The 27,031-nt window shown below is 36.9% G+C and overlaps 1 protein-coding gene across 1 annotated transcript; it reads right to left on the reverse strand.

Annotated features, from left to right (window-relative positions):
* Positions 1-4,037: 4,037 nt before the first annotated feature.
* Positions 4,038-5,391, reverse strand: LOC130941482 (uncharacterized). The gene is made up of 2 exons (XM_057870007.1): positions 5,066-5,391; positions 4,038-4,719 (listed from the first exon to the last, which is right to left on the reverse strand). Exons 1-2 carry the CDS (start codon positions 5,203-5,205, stop codon positions 4,287-4,289), a joined length of 573 nt encoding a protein of 190 aa, XP_057725990.1. The 5' UTR covers positions 5,206-5,391; the 3' UTR covers positions 4,038-4,286.
* Positions 5,392-27,031: the final 21,640 nt, after the last annotated feature.

Genomic DNA, 27,031 nt, shown 5'->3' on the forward strand with positions numbered 1-27,031 from the left:
GTACGAGTAGTATCTTAGAACAGAAATAAGATTGAATTTTTGAATAAAAGATAGTAGTAATTGCATTAAAACTCGAGGTACATCAGAACTCCACACTCTTAATCTATGATGTGTAGAAACTCCACCGTTGAAAATACATAAGTGATGAAGGTTCAGGCATGGCCGAATGGCCAGCCTCCAAAACGTGATCACAGGATCAAAAATACATTCCAGGATCCAGGATCGGTCAAAAGACACTAAATACAATAGTAAAATGTCCTATTTATACTCAACTAGCTACTAGGGTTTACAGAAGTAAGTAATTGATGCAGAAATCCACTTCCGGGGCCCACTTGGTGTGTGCTTGGGCTGAGCTTGAGCTTTACACGTGCAGAGGCTTCTTTTGGAATTGAACGCCAAGTTGTAACGTGTTTTTGGCGTTCAACTCTGGTTCGTGACGTGTTTCTGGCGTTTGACTCCAGAATGCAGCATGGAACTGGCATTGAGCGCCAGTTTACGTCATCTAATCACGAATAAAGTATAGACTATTATATATTGCTGGAAAGTTCTGGATGTCTACTTTCCAACGCCGTTGAGAGCGCGCCATTTGAAGTTTTGTAGCTCCAGAAAATCCATTTCGAATGCAGGGAGGTTAGAATCCAACAGCATCAGTAGTCCTTTGTCAGCCTCCTTATCAGAGTTTTGCTCAGGTCCCTCAATTTCAGCCAAAAATTACCTGAAATTACAGAAAAACACACAAACTCATAGTAAAGTCCAGAAATGTGAATTTAGCATAAAAACTAATGAAAACATCCCTAAAAGTAGCTAGATTATACTAAAAACTATCTAAAAATAATGCCAAAAAGCGTATAAATTATCCGCTCATCAATAACGCACACCCTGCCATCAAGTGGCACAATGTCTCAACAAATTTTGAAAACATGTTGAGTATCTGACTCTCGAAGGCGGTATACCCGACGTGGAAAATTGAAGCCACAGATGCTCGAGCCCGACCTCAAATAGAGGCACTGTTCATACTCTAGCCCAGAATAAAGCCAGACCCAGAAAGAATAAGAGTCCACCCAGTAAAGGTAGCCTCTTCTACTCCTGCTTGACCTCATAGAGGTTGGGCACGAAAAAGATAGTTCAACCATATTTATCTGAATAAGTAACTACCTCCTAAGATATCTTCAGCTTATTTAGAAGAAAAATCTCAACAACTTTCCTATTAAGAGGGAATGACCATCCACCATCAAGGATGAAACTACTCTAAAAAGATAGTTATCTTTTCTACTATAAGTACACTGATACCCTAATGCATGAGCATCTTGGTAGCTACTTTAGTGCTTTTTCATTAAATAAATCATGAATCTTACTTATTAATCAAATATTTTTGTGGATAATTCTCAAATTAGAATTTCATGCAAAGAATCATTAAACATTAGTAATTTTTGTGTTAATTCATGATTATTAGAATCAAGCTGTGATGCACTTGTGTTTAATGATTTTTGTAGGAGAAAGAAATTGATAAAGAATAGGGTGTCACATTTAAGATTTTTTCAAGGAAAATGAGATAATAAATTAGCACAAAAAGAATAAGCAAAGGAAGGGTGGCATTTAGGAAGGAATTTAAAAATTGTATGGAAGAGGCGTGTGAACTCAAGTGTGGATGGTGAGTGTGTGGCGTGTGTGTGCGCTGAAGTGTGGGAGAAGTGGCACGCCAAGCCACAACTCCAGGGAATCTCCAAAATGGGCATGGGAGTGGCGTGTCTCTAGCCACATGCCTTCGTGCTCAATTTTCTTCAAAGTTGACATGTGAGTTGGCGTGTCTAGGAAGTGGCACGCTGGGCCATTTCTGCCAGGCTGACCTTTCCTCACTCGAACAAAGATAATTGGAGCTATAAATGTCCAAATGTAGTGCTTCTAATGGCATTAGAAAGCTGACTTCTAGAGCTTTTCAACGATATATAATAGTTTATAGTGGACACTGACTTAGATACCCTTAGATACACACCTTGGAGGGGAGTCTTCGGACTCTCTTCTCACTTTCTCCCTCTCTTCCATTTCCTCTCATACCCATTTTGTAATTCTTTAGTTATGAGTTTCTAATTCTTTTCATTGAGAGAAAAAGCTCTATTATATTTCAATGGATCAAATGTAATTTACTCTTCATCTTCGATTCATCTTTCAATTGCTTCTTTAGAAAGAATCTTCGTTCTTTACCTTAAGGATTCAAATGTCTTGGGAAAGAATTTGAATCCAACTTGATTTTATGAGAACTTAGAAAAGGGATCGTAGAATTGAGCTTGAAGATATTTCTCCTAATTCTTGTGAATTTGGGTTTGGTATTGATATGCGACATATAATCAATCTATAGCTTGATTCATGAAATTGTGTGGCTCTAAATCAGATACTAATCTTCATCTCTTCTCATAAGCAATTAGATCAAGGAATTGGCAATGATCACATTAAGAGAGATTGAATTACCAAGATATTGGAGTTCAATTACTTATTATTTGTCAAGAGATCAATAATTGCATGATTGAAGAGGAGATGAAAGCTATTGATCCTGAGAATACAACATCTCTTGATCCCAATGTTCTTTCCATTCTTAATTCTTGTCATTTACTTACCAGTCATTTAATTCATGCAATTTAATTTTTAGTTATTTACATTTTCGTCATTTACTTTCTTGTCATTTTATAGCTTTCATTTACTTCTTTATTAAGTCATTTAAATTACTTATTGCTCATCATCCCAATATGAATTGTCTACCTAAAATATTCAATTAATCATTGATTGCTTAATCTATTAATACTCGTGGGAATGATAACCCACTCACAGTGATATTATTTGATGCGATTCGGTGCACTTGCCGGTAGTTATGCGGGAATTTCCTATCACGCCCTCAAGTATATTCAGACCCAATCTACTAAAAAACCCGCTAAAACTCTTCCCAACTTTGATATCGGAGTCTCTTCCAGGTACACCTCTCACCTTCTCACCTCCTCACGAGAAATTTAGACAGCAGCACCTTAACATTAAAGAAAGTTGGTAAAAGAAATCTAGACTCCACATCTTGATCCAATAAATAACTTAATTTCAGGTAACCATCAGAATAATAAATAACTTCAATGTGGGTTGTCTAGCACTCAAATAAAAAATTTGATTCCTCTAATTTTTTTTAATTTAATTGGTTGTTTCATGTTTGTTTTTTGTGTTAAAAAAAAGGTAAATTAGTTAAAAGATCCTTGTGTATGAAGGGCCAACTAAGGCCCACCACCTCAAAGCGTGTGTGATATTGCGTAGAAACTTCTAGCAAACTTGAGAAACGCTCTCCTTTTAGACTTTTTTGCTTTACAACAATGACGTGTCTCTATCATTCATGACTTACTCAAGACTTTATAACAATCTAGTATCACTTGCTTCATCACCGATATCATTCACATTATAATGCAGGATAAATGAATAAAAGACAGTTTCCAACCATTTTTCGGGATGACACATGACTCTTTTATTGATATTGATTATTGACTTAACTAAATATTTATTTTTGTAAAATACTTGATTTCAATTGTAATTCCTATATTTTTTTAATTTTAATCTATTAAAATTTTTAAAATTTCTATTTTAATATTTACCATTATTTTATTCTATTGAATATTAACATAACATCTTAGATGATAGTACGACACGTCTTAGCATGTCAATATTTCAAGTAAATGTGTTTACTTCATTTTTGGCAACTTTGGATAGAGACTTCTTTCTTGAAAATCAAATTCTCCAAATATGTAAAACAATTCGCTCCATCTATTGGATGCGGCACTTCACCAGATTGATTACATAAAACTCTAAATCTGAGAGTCAGTTAAATGAAAAAATAGATTGAATATATGTAAAACTGAAATTTGAAATCTATAAAGTTCTTGAAAAAATTATTAATGAAAACAAAACAAATCTATAGAGTATTGTCCAAACTGCATTATTCAGTATTCAATTGGCATACTAAATCCTGAATTTCATCCCAGTTCCCAGGTTCTAATCTTTTGAGGAGAAAGTGGGGCTGCAATGGCTCATTCATTATTTCACTTTTGATTTATATACATTGTTTGGGAAATTTTGGAAAATAAAAATAAAAACCTATAATCGACATCATTTTTTTTATGTACTCCTCCTTTTCAAAAGTATCTATTCTTTCGACTTTTACTACATGGATACTCAATGTATTAAAGTTCGAAAATGGAACGATATTTTCTAAATAAAAAATATAAAAACTTTTTATTTTGATTAAGTTTTGTTTGCTTAACTCAACTTGAAACCTCATCCAAAAGCTTGTACCTTCTGACCTTATTCCTAAAGACCTGTTTGGTGGCGCCACCATTTCTAACCGCCGCTATTACCCCTTCTGACTTGGTCCTCCTCAGCCTTTCCTCCAAGGCACGGTTGGTCACGATTCTCTTCCGTGTCGGTGTCATAACCGACGGTGAAGGCGATGGTGGTGGTGGTGATCTTGATGACTGATGATCTGACGGAGACTTTGGTTTCTTAATCATTGGTTTCTGAATTTGGAGCTTCTTGATGAGCTTCTTGTTCTTGTTTCCCTCGTCGTTGTTCCTGTGATGAGAAGATGAAGAGTTTGACGAATTCGGTGACTTCTCTTTTGTGCTCTCCTCTTTCTGACTCAAACACCAATTGCACGTTTCACACGCCTCATCTTTCGGGTACAAATTGCTGCAATATCTGAACAATTTCAAGAAGCAAAAAAAAAAAAAATTAGAATGGGATCCTCCTTCAAAATGAATATCACGTTTTGATTCAAAATATTACGGTATTAAATTTACCCAATTGTTTTAAAGAAATCTCAACAATCCCAGAAATACTAGAGTTTCAGTTATTTTCAGGTAATTCAATAATACCAATATTCCAGTGATTTTAGTCAATAATTTTAATTATAAAATCTATATATAATTAAAATCAACGTCTAAAATTACTAAAACACTCGTATTAGTGGAATACCTAACAGTCTAACACTCTTCCTAAATCACAACACAAAATTGAAAGTGGAAGAATTGTGTATGTTGGGTACCTGTGTTGAGATCTGAATTGGCAGACTTTGCAGTGAAAAAGCTGGTCAGAGAAGCCAAGATCCCCGCACATGCAACACTCTGTATTGTTGTTGAGTTGTTCTGAAGCAGCAGTTTCATTACTTGCTTTGCTTGTTGTCATGCTTGTTATGCTGTTATGATATTTTAGACATAGAAGGAAGAGAGATTTAATTGAATTGATACATGCCACGCGAAGGCACAAGATAAGAAGAAGAGAAGAAAGGGGGGCGAAGAGACCTACAACTACAAATTGTATTTGTAACAAAACCAGGTTCAGAAAACTGGCAGCTTATAAGAATGGTGCCTTTTTAATTGCGTCCATTCATTTCATATAAATAAATATTCAATTAAATAAACAGATGGATTTTTTTATTTTTTTATTTTTTTGGAGTTTCCGTGTCGCCGTGTGGGTGACGTTTGCTGTGTATATATAAGTACAGAAAATTTCGTGTTGATGTGGGAAAGGGATATTACCAATAATAATTGAGCAGGCTTGTGAAGGGAATGGCAAGGCAGAGAGGGACATTCTTTTCAACTTAGTTAATTTTTTCAAAAAGGAAAAAGAAAATTGTAATTAGTTATTAATTTAACAAATATACGAAAATAAAAAATATTGAGCTTTCTCGGATTTTACAGAGGAAAAAGTGAAATCGCTAAGTGCAATTCTTTTTTTTAAATTAAAAGAAAATTAAAATTGCTAGTAGAAAACTTTTTTTTCTTAAAAAGTAAAAGTGAAATTGTTACGGGAGATTTTTGTTTTTTATTTAAATTAAAAAATAAAACCGTTAAGTAAGATTTTTGTTTTTTTAAGTGAAATTACAAAAGTGAAATTGTTAGGTGCAATTACTTTAATTTTTAAATAATAAAATAAAATTGTTAAAAGTATTTCTGTATTGCACCACACTCTTATAAAATTCTAAAATGCACCGTTTTTTAGTAAAATACTATATCTACTATCATAAAAAAAATAATTTGAGTATTAATTTATCAATTGGTCTAATTTGCCACCCATGATATTTTAAACAAGAAAAAAAATTGCAATGGATTATTAATACATGTGGATAACTTTTTACAGGTACTACATACATGTGGATAACTAGAATAGATATCTGGGCCTTTTCGTAGTTATTCACAAATTAAGAAAGGCTACATTTCATTATGTTAAAGATAAAGTTGCTAAGAAGTTACAGCAGTGAAAAATATCACTATTGTCGGCCAGCACAAGAAAAGTTCTCATAAAAGTAGTGGCGACTGCTATACCTATATACACTCTCGCCTGTTTTAAACTTCCAGATAATTTAATTGAAGAAATTCATATAATGATTATGCAGTTTTGGTGGGAACAACAAAGATTAGAAAAGAAGATGTAATGGGTGAGCTGGAATATCATATGCAGACCTAAGAATCAAGGCGATTTGAATTTTAGGGATCTTAGAGCTTTCAACATAGCTATGCTAGGTAAGGAGGGTTAGAGGTTACTGACCAAACACAATTCTCTAATACACAGAGTTTATAAGCGTAAATATTTCAGATACTCAAATTTTCTAAGAGCTAAAATTGGAGTAGATCCTTCTTGGGGATGGAGAAGTCTTTTGGAGGGCGGAAAAGGGGTGAAAAAAGGTTTATTTTGGAAGATAGGGATGGAAAATAAGGTTTAGTTGTTGGAAGACAGATGGATAAAGAATTTTTTTCCGCTGAGCACACTCATTCAGGATTCCAACAACATACAAGCACAGTGGGTAGAGCAACTTATGATAGATCATAGAGCATGGAATCAACAAACAATCACAGAACAGTTCAACCAGAAATAGCACATGCAATCTTACATATAGAGATATAGGAAGAAGAAGACATACCGACCTGGATTCTGGAGAAAAGAGGTAATTATTCAGTGGCATCTGGATATAGGGTTGCAGATCAATTTTATCATCCGCTGCTTGAACATCTACGGAAACAGTGTCGCATGAAAACATTGTGGAATTCAATTTGGGACTTAAAAATCCAGCCAAAAATTAAAGTTTTTTCGTGACAAATTATGTACCACAACCAGTGAACCAAAGACTCCATGGAAGAATACCTAGAGTTTTCCCAACCTGCCTAAGATGCGGCCAACATGAAGAATCAACAAAACACTACCTCTTGCTTTGTGTGCAGTCAACAGCAGTATGGCAGAGCTCCGGAATTCAAATTTCGTGTATACCTGACGACGTCGAGATGTGAAAGTGCTGGATTAAGCTCATGGAGGAGTTGAAGAAGAGAAGAGATGGAAAAAAAGCAAATATGGTTAGCTTAATTCCCACCTCATGTGGCAACTTTGGAAGGCACGGAATTCATTAATATTCAAAGGAGAGTCCTCAAACCATTAGCAGCTTCTGCATGCTGCTCGAAAACAAGAGGAGGAGTGCTCGACAATTTTGAGAAGATAAACTAAAGATTTCTTTTAGTGTTTCTCATTTTCCTTTTCTTACAAGTGGTATCCTGATGTCTTATTTGTGGAATCCCATCTTTAATCATGTATGGTGATCCATAGTGGTCTTCAAGAATCAGGAAGCTTCTGGGGTCTAGCATCTTCTTGAGTAGCTTCTTATGAATCAGGGCACTGCATTCTTTAGTCAAGACCATAGTTTCATCTCCTTTCCGGGACTTCTTCTCAGAGAGTATTTTTTTCATAAAGGCCATATAGGGAGGCATCTTCTCCAACACCTCAGCAAAAGGAATATTGATGTGCATCTTTTTGAAGATTTCCAAGAATTGAGTTAGTTGCTCATCCTTGGTCTCCTTTTGAGGTTTCTGAGGGGGTTGTACTTCAGGATCTTGTGCCACCACTAGAGCGTGTAACAATATGCTTCCAGCCTCTTTTTGAGCCTTTCCTTCCTTCAAATCCTCAGCAGCATCCACCTCCTTAGGATTGGCCTCTTTGGCCATGATAAGGGCCTTGCACTCTTCTCTTAGATTCACTTCTGTGTTGCTGGGAAGAGTGTTAAGAGGCCTCTAAGGTATCCTCTTACTCAACTGACCCATTTGTACTTTCAAGTTCGAATTAAAGCTCATGTCTCTTGTATGAAGCTGTGAGTGGTCTTGGAAAGTTCTGAGACTATTGTGGCTAAGTCAGAAGTGTCTTGGCTCTGAGGGTGTCTTTATTGCTACTGAGAGGGTTGGAACTGCCGGTTGTAAAACCTATTCTGATTGGTTCGACCTGGCTATTATTGAAGCTCTGTTGAGACCTATGTGGCTGCTCTTTCCACCCAAAGTTAGGGTGATTCCTCCATGCCTGATTGAATGTATTCGAATATGGGTCATTGTTGGGATTTCTGGAGGAGTTACCAATGTAATTTACTTGCTCAGTGGTGGGTTGAGCATAACCATAAGCGTCCCCTTGGTTGTAGCTCCCAGTCATGTCATAAGATACCTCTTGAGTGTTGATAGCTGAGACTTGCATCCCTGTTAAATATTGAGAGATCATGCTAATCTGCTGGGACATGATCTTGTTCTGAGCCAAAATAGCATCCAGTGTGTCTACCTCCATGACTCCTTTCTTCAGAGTAGTCCTAGTGTTCACAAGGTTCCTCTCAAAAGTGTAAAGATATTGGTTGCTGGCAACCATCTCAATAAGCTCATTCGCCTCTTCAGGCATCTTCTTCATGTGTAATGACCACCTGCAGAGTTGTCCATTGACATCTTGGTCTTTTCAGAGAGGCCATCATAAAATATTTGCAGCCTGGTCCATTCAGAAAATATGTCAGGAGGGCACCTCCTTATCATCAGCTTGTATCTCTCCTATGCCTCATAGAGGGACTCTCTATCTTTCTGCCTAAAGCTTTGGACATCCACCCTAAGCTTAGTAAGCTTCTGAGGTAGAAAACATTTGATCAGAAATTCAGTGACCACCTTGTCCAACATGTCCAGGCTCTCTTTGGGCTGAGAGTCAAGCCACTGCTTCACTCTATCCCTCACAGCAAACGGGAAGAGCATGAGCTTGTAGATCTCAGAGTTCACTCTATTCGTCTTTACAGTGTCACAAATCTGTAGAAAGTTAGAGATGAATAAATTGGGGCACTCCTGCGATAGTCCATGAAACTAGCAATTCTGTTGCACCAGAGTGATCAACTGCGGCTTCAGCTCAAAATTATTTGCACCATTGGTAGGTACAACTATACTACGCCCATAAAAGTCAGGAGTGGGTGCAGTATATGAGCTAAGCATCCTCCTTGCTTGCTCATCAATTTTCCTATTTCCACCATTAGCATCCATGGTGGGCTCTTCAGCTTCCTTCTCAAAAGTTTCCTTAAGATTCTCTCCAGTTTTGTAAGCTTTAACTTGTTGCAAACGCCGCCTTAAGGTCCTCTCAGGTTTAGAATCAAAGTTGAGAAGGGGTTCTTTATCCCTCTTCCTGCTCATAAACAAAAAAGAAACAAAGAAAAGTGAGAGTCTTTATGTCAGAGTATAGAGAGCTTTCGATGAGATATCCTATAAAGATATAAGAAATAAAATAAATTAAAGCAATCAAATAAACTAAAAGAAATCCAAAAAAATAGGAAACAAAAATTAAAGTAAGGTAAAGATATCTAAAAAATTTCAAAACTATAAAGGAGAAAAACTAAAGGGACACCAAACTTAAAATCAGAAATTAAAGGAAAATAAATAAAATAAAATTCAAAAATAAGGAGAAAATAAACAAAATTCAAATTCAAAAATTAAAAGAAAAAGTAAATAAACAAAACTAATGAAAATACCTAATCTAAACAACTAGACAACTAGTAGTTGTCAATCACAAACAATCCCTGGTAACGGCGCCAAAACTTTGGTGCGCAAACTGAAAATTTCGCACAGCTGATGAGCGGATAATTTATACGCTTTTTGGCATTATTTTTAGGTAGTTTTTAGTAGGATCTAGCTAATTTTTAGTATATTTTTATTAGTTTTTAAGAAAAATTCACATTTCTGGACTTTACTATGAGTTTGTGTGTTTTTTCTGTGATTTCAGGTATTTTCTGGCTGAAATTGAGGGACCTGAGCAAAAATCTGATTCAGAGGCTGAAAAAGGACTACAGATGCTGTTGGATTCTGACATCTCTGCACTCGAAATGGATTTTCTGGAGCTACAGAAGCCCAATTGGCACGCTCTCAATTGAGTTGGAAAGTAGATATCCTGAGATTTCCAGCAACATATAATAGTTCATACCTTTCTTGAGTTTTGACGACGCAAACTGGCGTTCAAACGCTAACTTCCTGCCCTATTCTGGCGTTAAACGCCAGAAACAGGATAAAAGCTGGAGTTAAATGCCCAAACTGGCATAAAAGCTGGCGTTTAACTCCAAAAAAAGTCTCTACACATGAAAGTTTCAATGCTCAGCCCAAGCACACACCAAGTGGGCCCGGAAGGGGATTTCTGCATCATTTACTTATTTTTGTAATCCTAGTAACTAGTTTAGTATAAATAGGACTTTTTACTATTGTACTGTCATCTTTGGATCATCTTTTGATCTTTTGATCACTTTTGGGAGGCTGGCTATTCGGCCATGCATAGACCTTGTTCTTATGTATTTTCAACGGTGGAGTTTCTACACACCATAGATTAAGGTGTGGAGCTCTGTTGTTCCTCGAGTATTAATGCAAAGTACTATTATTCTTCTATTCAATTCAAGCTTGTTCTTATTCCAAGATATTCATTCACACACAAGAACATGATGAATGTGATGATCAAGTGACACTCATCACCATTCTCACTTATGAATGCGTGCCTGACAAACACTTCCGTTCTACATGAAAACAAGCTTGAATGCATATCTCTTGGGTCCCTAATCAACGATTCACATTGTTTTCCCTCTGACAATGGGGCATATGAATCTGAGATTGGAATCTTCGTGGTATAGGCTAGAATCAATTGGCAGCATTCCTGATATCCGGAAAGTCTAAACCTTGTCTGTGGTATTCGGAGTATGATCTGGGAAGGGATGACTGTGACGCGCTTCAAACTCGCGACTGTGGGGCGCAATGACAGTGCGCAAAAGGATCATTGGATCTTATTCCGACACGATCGAGAACCGACAGCTGATTAGCCATGCGGTAGCTGTGCCTAGTATTTTTCATCCGAGACAAGAAATCGGACAGTTGATTAGCTGTACAGAAACCGTAGAGGACCATTTTTACTGAGAAGACGGGAGGTAGCCATTGACAACGGTGATCCCCAACATACAGCTTATCATGGAAAGGAGTATGAATGATTGAATAAAGATAGTGGGAAAATAGAGATTCAGAAGGAATAACGCATCTCCATACGCTTATCTGAAGTTCTCACCAATGAATTGTATAAGTGTCTTTATCTTTATTTTATGTTTATTTATCTTTTAATTATCAAAGCTTCATAACCATTTGAATCTGCCTAACTGGGATTTACAAGATGACCATAGCTTACTTCAAGCTGACAATCTCCGTGGGATCTACCCTTACTCACGTAAGGTATTACTTGGACGACCCAGTGCACTTGCTGGTCAGCTGCACGGAGTTGTGAAAAGTGTGAATCACGATTTTGTGTACCAAGTTTTTGGTGCCGTTGTCGGGGATTGTTCGAGTTTGGACAACTGACGATTCATCTTGTTGCTCAGATTAGGTAACTTTCTTTTCGTTTTATTTTCAAAAAAAAAAATCTTTCAAAACTTTCCTTCTGTTTTCGAAAAATTCTTCAAAATTTTTAAGAATGAATTCTATACTTTCAGATGATACTTTCATCATCACAAGAGCCTTTTTTATTCCCATCAATTTGGCTGTTGTATGTGATGTCTTGTTGAAGCTTGGCTAGCAATATCTAATCTTTTTAGACTGAAGCTTTAGACTAACATTGCATGTTTCCTGAAATTCCTATTAATTTTTTTTTTGAATTTCTTATTTTCTTTTTCCTAAATAATTCTCGAAAAAAAATAAAATAAAAATTTTAATAAAATCATAAAAACCAAAAAAATACTTTGTGTTTCTTGTTTGAGTCTAGTGTCAATTTTTAAGTTTGGTGTCAATTGCATGTTTTAATTTTTCTAAAAAATAATTTCGAAAATTCATGCATTGCACTCTTCATGATCTTGAAGTTGTTCTTAATGAGTCTCCTTGTTTGATCTTCATATTTTCTAGTTTTATGTCTTTTTTTTTTCATATGCATTTTTGAATTCATAGTGTCTAAATATGAAAAATCTCTAAGTTTGGTGTCTTGCATGTTTTTCTTTTCTTGAAAATTTTTCAAAAATAAGTTCTTGATGTTCATCATGATCTTCAAAGTGTTCTTGGTGTTCATCTTGACATTCATAATGTTCTTGCATGCATCATTTGTTTTAATCCAAAATTTTTATGTGTTGAGTCATTTTGTGGTTTTTAACTTTCCTCATTAAATTCAAAAAAATCAAAAAATATATTTTCCTTATTTCACTCACAAATTTTGAAATTTTGGGTTGACTTAGTCAAAAAATTTTAAAACTTAGTTGTTTCTTGTTAGTCAAGTCAAAATTTCAATTTAAAAATTCTATCTTTTCAAATCTTTTTCAAAAATCAAATCTTTTTCATTTTTCTTCTTAAATATTTTCGAAAATTTTAAAAATTAATTTTCAAAATCTTTTTCTGATTTTTATTTCATATTTTCGAAAACCTTGCTAACAATTAAGGATTTGATTCAAAAAAATTTTAAGTTTGTTACTTTCTTGTTAAGAAAGGTTCAATCTTTAAATTCTAGAATCATATCTTTTGGTTTCTTGTTAGTCAAATCATCAATTTTAATTTTAAAAATCAAATCTTTTTAATCTCTTTTTCAATCATATCTTTTCAAACATATCTTTTTCAATCAAATCTTTTTCAAATCATATCTTTTTCAAATTTTAATTTCAAAATCTTTTTCTAACTTCTTATCTTTTCAAAACATACTATTTCTTATCTTTTTCAAAATTACCTAACTACTTTTTCACTTCTCAATTTTCAAAAACCACTAACAACTTTTTCAAAAAAAATTTTAATTAACTAATTGTTTTAAATTCTAATTTTATTTTATTTCTTTTTTATTTAATTTTCGAATTTCTCTTCTCTCTCATTTCTTTCTATTTATTTATTTATTTATTTACTAACACTTCTCTCCTTCTTAAAATTTAAACCCTCTCTTCCTCTCTGTGTTCGAATTCTCTTTATTTTCTCTCTACCACATTCATCTCTTCTTCTCTTCTTCTACTCACATAAAAAAAATCTCTATACTGTGACATAGAGGATTCTTCTTCTTTTCTGTTCTCTTCTTTTTCATATGAGCAGGAGCAAGGACAAGAACATTCTTGTTGAAGCTGACCCTAAACCTGAAAGGACTCTGAGGAAGAAGCTAAGAGAAGCTAAAGCACAACAATCCAGAGAAAACCTTACAATAACAATGCAAGGAAGGTGCTTGGTGATTTTACTACACCAACTTCCAACTTCCATGGAAGAAGCATCTCAATCCCTGCCATTGGAGCAAACAATATTGAGCTGAAGCCTCAATTAGTTTCTCTGATGCAATAGAATTGCAAATTCTATGGACTTTCATCAGAAGATCCTTTTCAGTTCTTAACTGAATTCTTGCTGATTTGTGATACTGTTAAGACTAATGGAGTTGATCCCGAGGCATACAAGCTTATGCTTTTTCCTTTTGCTGTAAGAGACAGAGCTAGAATATGGTTGGACTCTCAACCTAGAGATAGCTTGAACTCTTGGGATAAGCTGGTCACGGCTTTCTTAGCCAAATTCTTTCCTCCTCAAAAGCTGAGCAAGCTTAGAGTGGATGTTCAAATCTTCAGGCAGAAAGAAGGTGAATCCCTCTATGAAGCTTGGGAAAGATACAAGCAACTGACCAAAAAGTGTCCTTTTGACATGCTCTCAGAATGGACCATCCTGGATATATTCTATGATGGTCTGTCTGAGTTGTCTAAGATGTCATTGGACCATTCTGCAGGTAGATCTATTCACCTGAAGAAAATGCCTGCAGAAGCTCAGGAACTTATTGAAATGGTTACAAATAACCAGTTCATGTACACCTCTGAAAGGAATCCTGTGAATAATTAGACGCCTCAGAAGAAAGGAGTTCTTGAAATTGATGCTCTGAATGCCATATTGGCTCAGAATAAAATGTTGACTTAGCAAGTCAATATGATTTTTCAGAGTCTGAATGGATTGCAAGTTGCATCCAACAGTACTAAAGAAGCATCTTCTGAAGAAGAAGCTTATCCTGAGAAACCTGCAATGGCAGAGGTGAATTACATGGGTGAAGCCTATGGAAACACCTATAATCTGTCACGGAGAAATCATCCAAATTTCTCATGGAAGGATCAACAAAAGCCTCAACAAGGCTTTAACAATAATAATGGTAGAAGAAACAGGTTTAGCAATGGCAAGCCTTTTCCATTATCCTCTCAGTAACAAACAGAGAATTCTGAACAGAATCCATCTAGCTTAGCAAATATAGTCTCTGATCTATCTAAGGCCATTCTCAGTTTCATGAATGAAACAAGGTCCTCCATCAGAAATTTGGAGGCACAAGTGGGTCAGCTGAGTAAAAGGGTTACTGAAACTCCTTATAGCACTCTCCCAAGTAATACAGAAGAGAATCCCAAAAGAGAGTGCAAGGCCATAACTGTGACCAACATGGCCAAACCTGGAGAGAATGAAAAGGAAGTGATTCCCAGTGAGGAAGACCTCAGGGAACGTCCACTGGCCATTAAGAAGTATCCAAATGAGGAACCAAAGGAATCTGAGGCTCATACAAAGACCATAGAGATTCCATTGAACTTTCTATTACCATTCATGAGCTCTGATGACTATTCATCTTCTGAAGAAGATGAAGACATTGCTGAAGGGCAAGTTGCTTAGTATTTAGGAGCAATCATGAAACTGAATGCCAAGTTATTTGGTAATGAGACTTGGGAGGATGAACCTCCATTACTCATTAATGAATTGAATACCTAGATTCAGCAAACTTTACCTCAAAAGAAACAGGATCCTGGTAAATTCTTAATACCCTGTACCATAGGCACCATGACCTTTGAGAAGGCTTTGTGTGACCTAGGGTCAGGTATTAACCTCATGCCACTCTCTGTAATGGAGAAACTAGGAATCTTTGAGGTACAAGCTTCAAGAATTTCACTAGAGATGGTAGACAAATCAATGAAACAGGCTTATGGACTAGTAGATGACGTGCTAGTGAAGGTTGAAGGCCTTTACATCCCTGCTGATTTCATAATCCTAGACACTGGGAAGGATAAGGATGAATCCATCATCCTTGCCAGACCTTTCCTAGCCACAGCAAAAGTTGTGATTGATATTGACAGAGGAGAGTTGGTCCTTCAATTGAATGAAGACTACCTTGTATTCAAGACTCAAGGTTCTCCTTCTGTACACATGGAGAAGAAGCATGAAAAGCTTCTCCCAATACAGAGTCAAACAGAGCCCCCACATTCAAACTCTAAGTTTGGTGTTGGGAGGCCACAACCAAACTCTAAGTTTGGTGTTGAGAGGCTACAAACAAACTCTAAGTTTGGTGTTGAGAGGCCACAACCATGCCCTGATTATCTGTGAGGCTCCATGAGAGCCCACTGTCAAGCTATTGACATTAAAGAAGCGCTTATTGGGAGGCAACCCAATTTTTATTTATCTATGTTAAATTTCCATTTTCCACTATTATTTTATGTTTTCTTTACGTTGATGATCATGTGGAGTCACAAAAACAACTGCAATAATCAAAGCAAATTCAAAAGCAGCATTAAAAATAGCACACCCTAAAGGAAGAATTTACTGGCGTTTAAACGCCAGTAAGGGTAGCTGGATGGGCGTTAAACGCCCAGTCTGGCACCATTCTGGGCGTTTAACGCCAGAAATGGGTACCAGACTGGAGTTTAACGCCAGAAATGGGCACCAGACTGGCGTTTAACACCAGAACAGGGCACCAAGTTGGCGTTAAATGCCAGGAAAGGTATAAAAGCTGGCGTTTAACGCCAGAAACAGGCAGCAGTCTGGCGTTAAACGCCAGAATTGCATTCTAAGGACATTTTGCATGCCTAAATGGTGCAAGAATGAAAAATCCTTGACACTTCAGGATCTGTATACCCCACAGGATCCCCACCTACCTCACCTCTCTCTCTCCCCCTTACACATCTCTATAACACTCTACCCAAAACACAACTCACCTATCAAATCTTATACACTTCCCTATATTCTTTTTACCAATTACCTCCATCCCTCTTCCCCAAAAACCCCACATACCTCACTTTTCAAATTCAAACACTTTTTCCTCCCAAACCCAACCCCAAATACACGAACCTACCTCTTCCCCCCACTCCTATATAAACCCATCATCCCTCCTTCAATTTCATACATCACAAACACTAGTTCTACCCATTGGCCGAACCACATTCCACCCTCCATCTCCTCTATTTTCTTCTTCTTCCCCTTCTTTCCCTTCTTTTCTTCTTCTTTTGCTCGAGGACGAGCAAACCTTTTTAAGTTTGGTGTGGTAAAAGCATTATTTTTTGTTTTTTTATAACCATTTATGGCACCTAAGGCCGGAGAAACCTCTAGAAAGAGGAAAAGAAAGGCAAAAGCTTCCACCTCTTAGTCATGGGAGATGGAGAGATTCATCTCAAAGGTCTATCAAGACCACTTCTATGAAGTTGTGGCCAAGAAAAAGGTGATCCCTGAGGTCCCTTTCATGCTCAAAAGGAATGAGTATCTGGAGATCTGACATGAGATCCGAAGAAGAGGTTGGAAAGTTCTCACCAACCCCATTCAACAAGTCAGAATCTTAATGGTTCAATAATTTTATGCCAATGCATGGATCACTAGGAACCATGATCAAAGTATGAACCCGAATACAAAGAATTGGCTTACAATGGTTCGGGGAATATACTTAGATTTCAGTCCGAAAAATGTAAGGTTGGCATTCAACTTGCCAATGATGCAAGAAAACGCACGCTCCTACACTAGAAAGGTCAACTTTGATCAAAGGTTGGACCAAGTCCTCATGGACATATGTGTGGAAGGAGCTCAATGAAAAAGAGACTCAAGAGGCAAGCCGGTTCAATTGAGAAGACCGGACCTTAAGCCTGTGGCTAGAGGATGGTTGGAGTACATCCAACACTCTATCATTCCTACTAGCAACTGATCCAAAGTAACTGTGGATCAGGCCATCATGATCCATAGTATCATGATTTGGGAGGAAGTGGAATTTCATAAGATCATACCTCTAGAAATCTACAAGGTGGCTGACAAGTCCTCCACTTTGGCAAGGTTAGCCTTTCCTCATCTCCTTTGTCACCTATGCAATTTAGCTGGAATTGTCATAGAGGAAGACATCCTCATTGAAGAGGACAAGCCCATCACTAAAAAGAGGATGGAGAAAATAAGAGAGCCCACTCATGGACCTCAACAAGAGCATGAGGAAATTCCTCATGAAATCCCTGGGATGCCTCAAGGGATGCACTTTCCTCCACACAACTATTGGGAGCAACTCAACACCTCTTTGGAAGGCTTAAGTTACAACATGGACCAACTAAGGGTGGAGCACCAAGAGCACTCTATCATTTTCCATGAAATTAGAGAGGATCAAATAGCCATGAGGGAAGAGCAACAAAGGCAAGAAAGAGACATAGAGTAGCTCAGACATTCCATTGGATCTTCAAGAGGAAGAACTAGCCGCCATCACTAAGGTGGACCCATTCTTTGATTTTCTTGTTCTTATCTTTCTATTTTTCGAATTTCATGCTTTATGTGTTATCCATGTTTGTGTCTTCATTACATGATCATTAGTGTCTAGTGTCTATGTCTTAAAGCTATGAATAATTCTATGAATCATTCACCTCTCTTAAATGAAAAATGTGCCTAATTACAAAAGAACAAGAAGTACTTGAATTTCAAATTCTATCTTACAATTAGTTTAATTATTTTGATGTGGTGGCAATACTTTTTGTTTTCTGAATGAATGCTTGAACCATGCATATTTTTTATAGTGAAGTTTATGAATGTTAAAATTTTTGGCTCTTGAAAGAATGATGAACAAAGAGAAATGTTATTGGTAATTTGAAAAATAATGAAATTGATTCTTGAAGCAAGAAAAAGCAGTGAAAAAAATGGCGAAAAAAAAGAAAAAGAAAGAAAAAGAAAAAGCAAGCAGAAAAAGCCAATAGCCCTTTAAACCAAGGCAAAAGGCAAGGGTAAGAGGGATCCAAGGCTTTGAGCATTAATGGATAGGAGGGCCTAAAGGAATAAAATCATAGCCTAAGCGGCTAAATCAAGCTGTCCCTAACCATGTGCTTGTGGCATGAAGGTCCAAGTGAAGAGCTTGAGACTGAGTAGTTAAAGTCGTGATCCAAAGCAAAAAGAGTGTGCTTAAGAACTCTGGACACCTCTAATTGGGGACTTTAGCAAAGCTAAGTCACAATCTGAAAAGGTTCACCCAGTTATATGTCTGTGGTATTTATGTATCCGGTGGTAATACTGGAAAACAAAGTGCTTAGGGCCACGGCCAAGACTCATAAAGTAGCTGTGTTCAAGAATTAACATACTGAACTAGGAGAATCAATAACACTATCTAAATTCTGAGTTCCTATAGATGCTAATCATTCTGAATTTCAAAAGATAAAGTGAGATGCCAAAACTGTTCAGAAGCAAAAAGCTACTAGCCCCGCTCATCTAATTGGGACTAAGTTTCATTGATATTGTGGAATTCATTGTATATTCTCTTCTTTTTATTCTATTTTGTTTTCAGTTGCTTGGGGACAAGCAACAATTTAAGTTTGGTGTTGTGATGAGTGGATAATTTATACGCTTTTTGGCATTATTTTTAGGTAGTTTTTAGTAAGATCTAGCTACTTTTTAGTATATTTTTATTAGTTTTTAAGCAAAATTTACATTTCTGGACTTTACTATGAGTTTGTGTATTTTTTTGTGATTTCAAGTATTTTCTGGCTGAAATTGAGGGATCTGGGCAAAAATCTGATTCAGAGGCTGAAAAAGGACTACAGATGCTGTTGGATTCTGACCTCCCTGCACTTGAATGGATTTTCTGGAGCTACAGAAGCCCAATTGGCACATTCTCAATTGCGTTGGAAAGTAGACATCTTGTGATTTCCAGCAATATATAATAGTCCATACTTTGCCCGAGTTTTGACAACGTAAACTGGCGTTCAAATGCCAATTTCCTGCCCTATTCTGGCGTTAAACGCCAGAAACAAGATAAAAGTTGGAGTTAAACACCCAAACTGGCATAAAAACTGGCGTTTAACTCCAAGAAAAGTCTCTACACATGAAAGCTTAAATGCTCAGTCCAAGCACACACCAAGTGGGCCTGGAAGTGGATTTCTGCATTATTTACTTATTTTTGTAATCCTAGTAACTAATTTAGTATAAATAGGACTTTTTACTATTGTACTGACATCTTTGGATCATCTTTTGATCTTTTGATCACTTTTGGGAGGCTGGCCATTCGGCCATGCCTAGACATTGTTCTTATTTATTTTCAACGGTGGAGTTTCTACACACCATAGATTAAGGTGTGGAGCTCTGCTGTTCCTCGAGTATTAATGCAAAGTTCTATTGTTCTTCTATTCAATTCAAGCTTGTTCTTATTTCAAGATATTCATTCGCACACAAGAACATGATGAATGTGATGATCAAGTGACACTCATCACCATTCTCACTTATGAACGCGTACCAGACAAACACTTCTGTTCTACATGAAAACAAGCTTGAATGCATATCTCTTGGGTCCCTAATCAACGATTCACATTGTTTTCCCTCTGACAATGGGGCATATGAATCTGAGATTGGAATCTTCGTGGTATAGGCTAGAATCAATTGGCAGCATTCCTGATATCCGGAAAGTCTAAACCTTGTCTGTGGTATTCGGAGTATGATCTGGGAAGGGATGACTGTGACGCGCTTCAAACTCGCGACTGTGGGGCGCAATGACAGTGCGCAAAAGGATCATTGGATCTTATTCCGACACGATCGAGAATCGACAGCTGATTAGCCATGCGGTAGCTGTGCCTAGTATTTTTCATCCGAGACAAGAAATCTGACAGTTGATTAGCTGTACAGAAACCGTAGAGGACCATTTTTACTGAGAAGACGGGAGGTAGCCATTGACAACGGTGATCCCCAACATACAGCTTGCTATGGAAAGGAGTATGAATGATTGAATGAAGACAGTAGGAAAGCAGAGATTCAGAAGGAATAATGCATCTCCAAACGCTTATCTGAAATTCCCACCAATGAATTCCATAAGTATCTCTATCTTTATTTTATGTTTATTTATCTTTTAATTATCAAAGCTTCATAACCATTTGAATCTGTCTGACTGAGATTTACAAGATGACTATAGCTTGCTTCAAGCCGACAATCTCTGTGGGATCGACCCTTACTCACGTAAGGTATTACTTGGACGACCCAGTGCACTTGCTGGTCAGCTGCACCGAGTTGTGAAAAGTCAAAAGTGTGAATCACGATTTCGTGTACCAATAGCTTAACCGGCAAGTACACCGGGTCATCCAAGTAATACCTCAGGTGAGTGAGGGTCGACCCCATGAGGATTGTCAGATTGAGCAAGCAATGGTTATCAAGTTGGACTTAGTTAGGCGAATAGCAAATGTAATACCCGGTCTAACCGAAATTAATTAAATAATAAGTTAAATAGGAGCGAATATGGTTGAAAGATTTGGCAATTGGAATTTGATGATTTAAATATAATATTTGGATTCAGTGAATTTTTTCGAGTCGGAAAACATAGTTTTTTGCGTAAAAGCGCGCAGTGGAATTTTGACCGGCAGTACCGGCTAAGACCTGTCTGGTACTGCAGCTAAGAAAATTGATTATGAGTAAATAGGATTAAGAAATGAGGAATTATAATTAGGAGAGGTAGAAATATTTGAAGTGCGATTTAGAGCGCTAATCTTAAAGGTTTTGGTCCAAAATTGGGCCAACGGACAAAAATAAGTGAAACGGGTCTAAGTGGGCCCAAGACCCAACATATATAAATATTAGTTATGAGCATTTCAGCTCATTTTACTCTAAAAGGAAGGGTTGGGGCGCTGAAATTGAGAAGAGATAAGAGAAGAGAGAAAACCTAACTCTCTTTGATCTTCAAACCACCATAACTTGAGCTACGGAGCTCCGATTGACAAGCCGTTTGCAATCACGCGTCGCTCTTCTCATCCTCTACAATTCTAAGTTTTGTGGTGAGTATTTCATTCATCTCTGCCCAGTGTTCGAAATTCCCCACTGTTACATGTTTTTGGGTAGTTAGTGTTGAAATCTTGTGATTTTGGGTGTTTAGGGATACTCCAACATGGATTCCAAGTGGGTTCTATCCCTACTTCATATGGGCTGAGGTAAGAAGTGCTCAAACCCTTGTAATTTTTCATTTTTATGAGCCCTAGGTTGATGTATGTATGTGATATTGGTTATGTTAGTGTATTTGATGATCTTGGTGCACAATTGGGAGATTGGTGTTGCTTGAGGAGCTTTAGTGAGGCTTGGGGCTAAGGTTGGTGGAGACTTCTAAAGAAGAAGCTCAATTGATTTGGCTACAAGAGGTACGGTTTAAGTTTCATTTAAGTACCGTGTGATGTGATGAGAATTCCTAGGCTAGATGCCCCTAGGATTAAGTTTGGATTGTGTAAATGGTTGGTGCTAATATGCATAGTTGGTATGTAATATGAATTAATGATTGGGTTGAGAATTGTGTGGCCTTGTATGCTTGGTGTATTGAAAATTTGATGTATTGGGTAATGAGTATTGATTTGTGGTTTATGCATTTAAATTATGAAATTGGGCCGGAGGCCATAAATTTTGGGCCGGAGGCCGGAAAGAGGTAAGGAAGGTAAGTTGATGTGTGCATTGTATGATGACACAAGTGATTGGATGAATTTCAGATAATGAATGTGTGAATGATTGGGTTGGTTATTGAATATTAAGGTTTGAGGAGTTGAAGTGTGGAATTTGGTAATTTTGGATGAAATTATGTAGATGAGGTATGTTTGGTTTTGGTTGAGAAATATTATGTGGTCATATATGTGATTATGATTATTGATGTCTTGATGGCTGACGCGTACGCATCGTCTAGCTGTGTTTTAATCCGCGCGTCCACGTGTAGGACGCATACGCGTCGATGAGCTTTGTGGCCATCCACGCGTGCGCGTGGAGTACGCGTACGCGTGGACCTGTTTTCATCCCAAAGTTGATTTTTGAGTTTTAAAAACTAAATCTCATACTTCTAAGCCTCCGATCTCACCCCTTATGTATTAAATCATTATGGTATGCCTAGTAAAGAGGAAGGAGCTAGGGGATGTGGTAACTTGCGAATGAAGCAAGGGGAAAAGTTGTGATCAATGATGATCAAAGATGATTATATGAGATATGGAGGATGACGGTAGAAGTACCGTGTATGCCATGAGCCGAAGGGCTATATTTATTGATAAATAGCTGGTTCTTGATTGAACCATGAGTCGGATGGCTGAGTTATTGCCGGGTTACGGCAAAGCCATTATTGATTATGGCTGAGTATAAATGCATATATGATTAATGAATGAATGTGTTAAATGGATAATAATGGAAAATGTTGAAATGTGATGTGTGAACCCGGGTAGTAGGCAGTGGCGTTGTCCACTTGCTCCGGGTATGAGAATGTTTATGATAAATGAGTTTAATTTTGGAGTTTTGAATGAACGTATTTGTGATACCTGGGTAGTAGTAAGGGGTGGTGGTTCATCCCGCTTGCTCCAGGTTAATGTTTGAGATTTGATAACAATGATGATTGCTTTTAAACTGAACGAATGTATGTTTTGAGATCCTGGACAGTAGCAAGGGTTGTGGTTCGTCCCACTTGCTTCAGGTCAGAGATTGTGATGCCTGGGTAGTAGCGGCAGTAGTGGTGAATCCACTCGCTCCAGGTTGACCTTTTAAACACCCGCCTGGGTAGTAGCCGCAGTAGTGGTTATTCCACTGGGTCTGAGTTGAGCGGGTAGTAGCAAGGGGGTTGTAGCTCAAGCATACTTGCTTCGCAAGGGGTGTTTCTGTCCAATGGTTAGCTACCAGGACATGTCGGGTTGGCTATATAACCGACAGATGATATCATCAGCCATAGGGCAGGCATACATTATTTGCATATGTTTGAATTATTTGGGTTTGCCTATTTGTTTTGGATTTCTACATCATATATGCTATGTTACCTGATTATGTGCTACTTGTTCTACTTGTACCTTATTTGTGTATTACTTGCCTGTATTGCTTGTGTTTGTACAACTGAGAGGCCTCTCATGCTGGTGTCGGTGGATGTTGGGGGCTGTTCTTGATGAGATGATTTGATGATACGATTGCATGATGATGATGATCATTGAATAAGATAATTTGAGCTCCCTGGAAAGACGCAGTGATATGGTTTCACTAGCTCCAGGTGAGGGTATGATGTATTGATACAAAATTACTGAGGTAGAACAACTGGTGATGGTTTTGCTTATGATTCTGAGTCTGATTCGTGGAAGAGTCAGCGAGTTGGGAAACATGTGTAACATGAACTAGATTTAGTATCCCCTTATGACAGTTGCCTATTCATGGATTAGTGAGAATCTAGGCTGGATATTTGGTGAAGAAGTTTAGGATGCTTAGTGAGTTTTTATTGCAGTGCATTGTATTTATTTGGCACTTTTACCGTACTGGGAATCCATGGGCCCGGGGTTCTCATTCCGTATATATCTCTTGTTTTTCAGATACAGGTCCAGGTGCTCAGAAGTGAGCTGTGGTTCGTCTGAGAGACGGCGAAGATCTTTATTTTCTCTACTTTGTGTTTTGCTTAGAATCTCTCCACCTTTGTTTTGAAAGAATTATATTATGTATTGAACTCTTTTGAACTTGCCTATAGAGGCTCTTACGTTTCCTTTGGGAGAAATTAGGATATACTATTGTCAACTACTTTCATACTGTACCCTAGCCGGCCTAAACTTCGCGGGTCGCGACTAGTGGCTGTTTACTTATGTTATATATATCTATCTGTTATCTATCTCTTAATCTCCTTTATGCCTTGTCCGTATATCGCTTTCGGCTTCACGGTTTATCTTTTTATTTTCAAAACGTGAGTGATACGTCTTCGCGATTTTATTTCTACTCTTTTCAGGCTTCTCGATTAATACTCCTTTTGAGATTACCTATATCTATATATTAAAAAAAATCCACCTGAGAGTCGTACCACCATAGTATCATTGACTTATGACTCGAGCATAATGATTTGTATATTAGGGTGTTACAGCAAAGGGTTTTGAAGGTTGCAATTCACATAGAACAATAAATAAGCAAATAAGAAGTTGGTGTGAAAACAGTGTGAGAAAATAGTTAAGACTTCGGAGATGATTATCTTTCCAGATTAAAATTTCTTACCAACTATTTTAACAATGCATGATTCATTCCATGGCAAACTGTAATTAACTAAACCCTAATCCCTTAGTGATTTAGTTTCCTCTAACATTCATTGACTGCCACTACTGTGGTCACTCAATTCCAATAATTAGAGAGTTAAGTACAAAACTAGTTTATGGCCACGAAAACCTTAATTACCCAAAGCTAACAGGATTATATGTCACATATTCCAATTAGTTAGTGTAATTAGCATTTTAGGAGGTATTTGGTGTCAAGTTGTAGTTCAAGTGAGATAACTTTCCCGAGAATCACAAGAACTCATGTCGAATAAGGGCCATACTCCCGTTCCACCCAAATTCATAACATTTAGAATGAAGACAATCCTTATAATTGAATCAAAATATTAGTTAAAATAGAAGAATAATAATCTCAATCCATAGAAATAAACAGAGCTCCTAACCTTAACCAAGAGGTTTAATTGCTCATGACTTACAGAGAAAATAGGGTTCTGGAAACGTGCAAAAGGGAAGATATCCAAATCCTAACTGATCTTTTCTCTTTTATACTACCCTAATTTGATACAGATATAAAATAAAATAATATCCTAAGACTAAAAGATATTGTTTGTAAATAAAAATTACAAAAGAAAATAAAATATAACTAATAAATGCTAAATCCACTTGAGAAGCCCAAAGAGTGAAAATTCGGACTGCTACTGGTGTTAAATGCCACTTTAGGCGTTTAACGCCCTAAGTGGCGTAGCCTTATGCACGCTGATGTCCCTTGCTGGTGCTAAACGATAGTTGGGCATTTAGCGCCCAGGGGGTGCTGCTAGTTTTGTTCTTTTCTGCTCCAAATTCCACTAAATTGCTCCAAATTTCACCTAAAATCATAAAAACACTAAAACAACTCAAAGTAGCGTTCAAAGGAAATTTTTGCACTAAAATTAAGTAAAACTAAATAAAATCTAACTAAAAACAACTAGAAAATGATAAGAAAAATGGTACAAGTTACTCACGCATCAGTTTGACTCTCAACTAATCATATGATATTTGGTTTAGGTTATTTCTTTCAGAGATGATAGTAGCTTTGGTTTCCCACTCTTGGTAAGGTTTCTCAGTATTTTTCTCACTAGCACTTGTTTAAAGTGAGTCATTTCTATAGCATCCAAGCTATTGATGATGACTGAGAATCTTTCGAACATTTCATTGATAGTTTCTCCTTCCTTCATTGTCAACATCTCATATTCTTTTCTTAGCATATTGATCCTTGTTTTCTTCACTTATTCAGTGCCTTCATAAGTGACTTCGAGTTTATCCCAAATCTCTTTTGCTGTTTTGCACCTTGATACCTTCCAGTACTTCTCAAAATAATTGAGAAGTGCATCATATTAGTTGTCTTCACGTTCAGCTCTACCTTTTTCTTGTCTTCATCGTTCCATTTAGCTTCTTCTTTAGTAGTCACAACTCCTTTAGCACTTGTTTTAGCTAAAACTTGTGGACCATTCATGATAATCTTCTAGATACTATAATCAACAAATTGTACAAATATCCACATTCTTTCTTTTCAGTAGTTGTAGTTCTTGACATTGAAAAAGGGAGGTCTGTTGTTGGGCTGATCCTCAGTGAGTGTGTAAGCCAAGACGTTCAAACCCATGTTGTTGGCCAGTATCTTTGCTTCAAGCTGTAGCTTGATTTCTTAAGACCAAACTTTGATACCAATTGAAGGTTTATCAATGGTCTAGAGAAGGGTGTTGAATCTATAGCCTCTTTTTTAAACTTGGTCACTTTAGTTTCAAACTGGATTTGGAACTGATTTGCTGTTGAGTCTGTTAAGTTGATATTTCAATAGATAATTTTATTTTATCTCTTCTCTAATGATCAGGAACAAAAAAAACTCTTTATTTTTTGTTGCTGTGACTTCTGTGGAACAGATAAAGTAAGAGATAATTTTATTTTGTCTCATTTCGTTAGAAAACAGAAGAAGAGTAGAGAAGAGAAGAGAGAATGACACAGCTATGTATCCTAGTTCAGCCACCATGTACAATGTGACCTACATCTAGTCTTCACGACATCAGTGGTAGATATTCACTATCTTTCACAAATGTTACAATCACCAATTTCCTAGGATTCTACCTAATCCTATCTGGGATAAACCAAGCTTCTACCAAGCTTAATTTGGCTTGGTTCACCCCTAGAATTTCAACCACTAAGTGCTTACCCAACTTAGTAAGGAAATCCTCTCAAGATCATGAATACAAAACAGAAATACATACAAAAGAGTTTGACATAATTTTTTGACTTTTTAGGATAACTCTCTTTGTCTTTTCTCTCAATGGCTTTTACTTATACCTCATTTAATGCCTTTTTCCATTGAAAAGAAACAAAAAAAAAAGATGAATATTGAAGAACAGAAAATTTAATGTGAAACCATAAAGGAGAAGAGGATTAAGCTTGAAAATTATGAGAATCCAAATAGTATGCACTCTCCTTGCTTCAATTTCTGGTCGGTTACCCTTTTTAAAGAAGAGTAAAGCTTCCAAAACTTGAACTATGTTG

The sequence above is a fragment of the Arachis stenosperma genome, chromosome 7 (genome assembly GCF_014773155.1).
Source record: "Arachis stenosperma cultivar V10309 chromosome 7, arast.V10309.gnm1.PFL2, whole genome shotgun sequence".
Classification (NCBI taxonomy): Eukaryota; Viridiplantae; Streptophyta; class Magnoliopsida; order Fabales; family Fabaceae; genus Arachis; species Arachis stenosperma.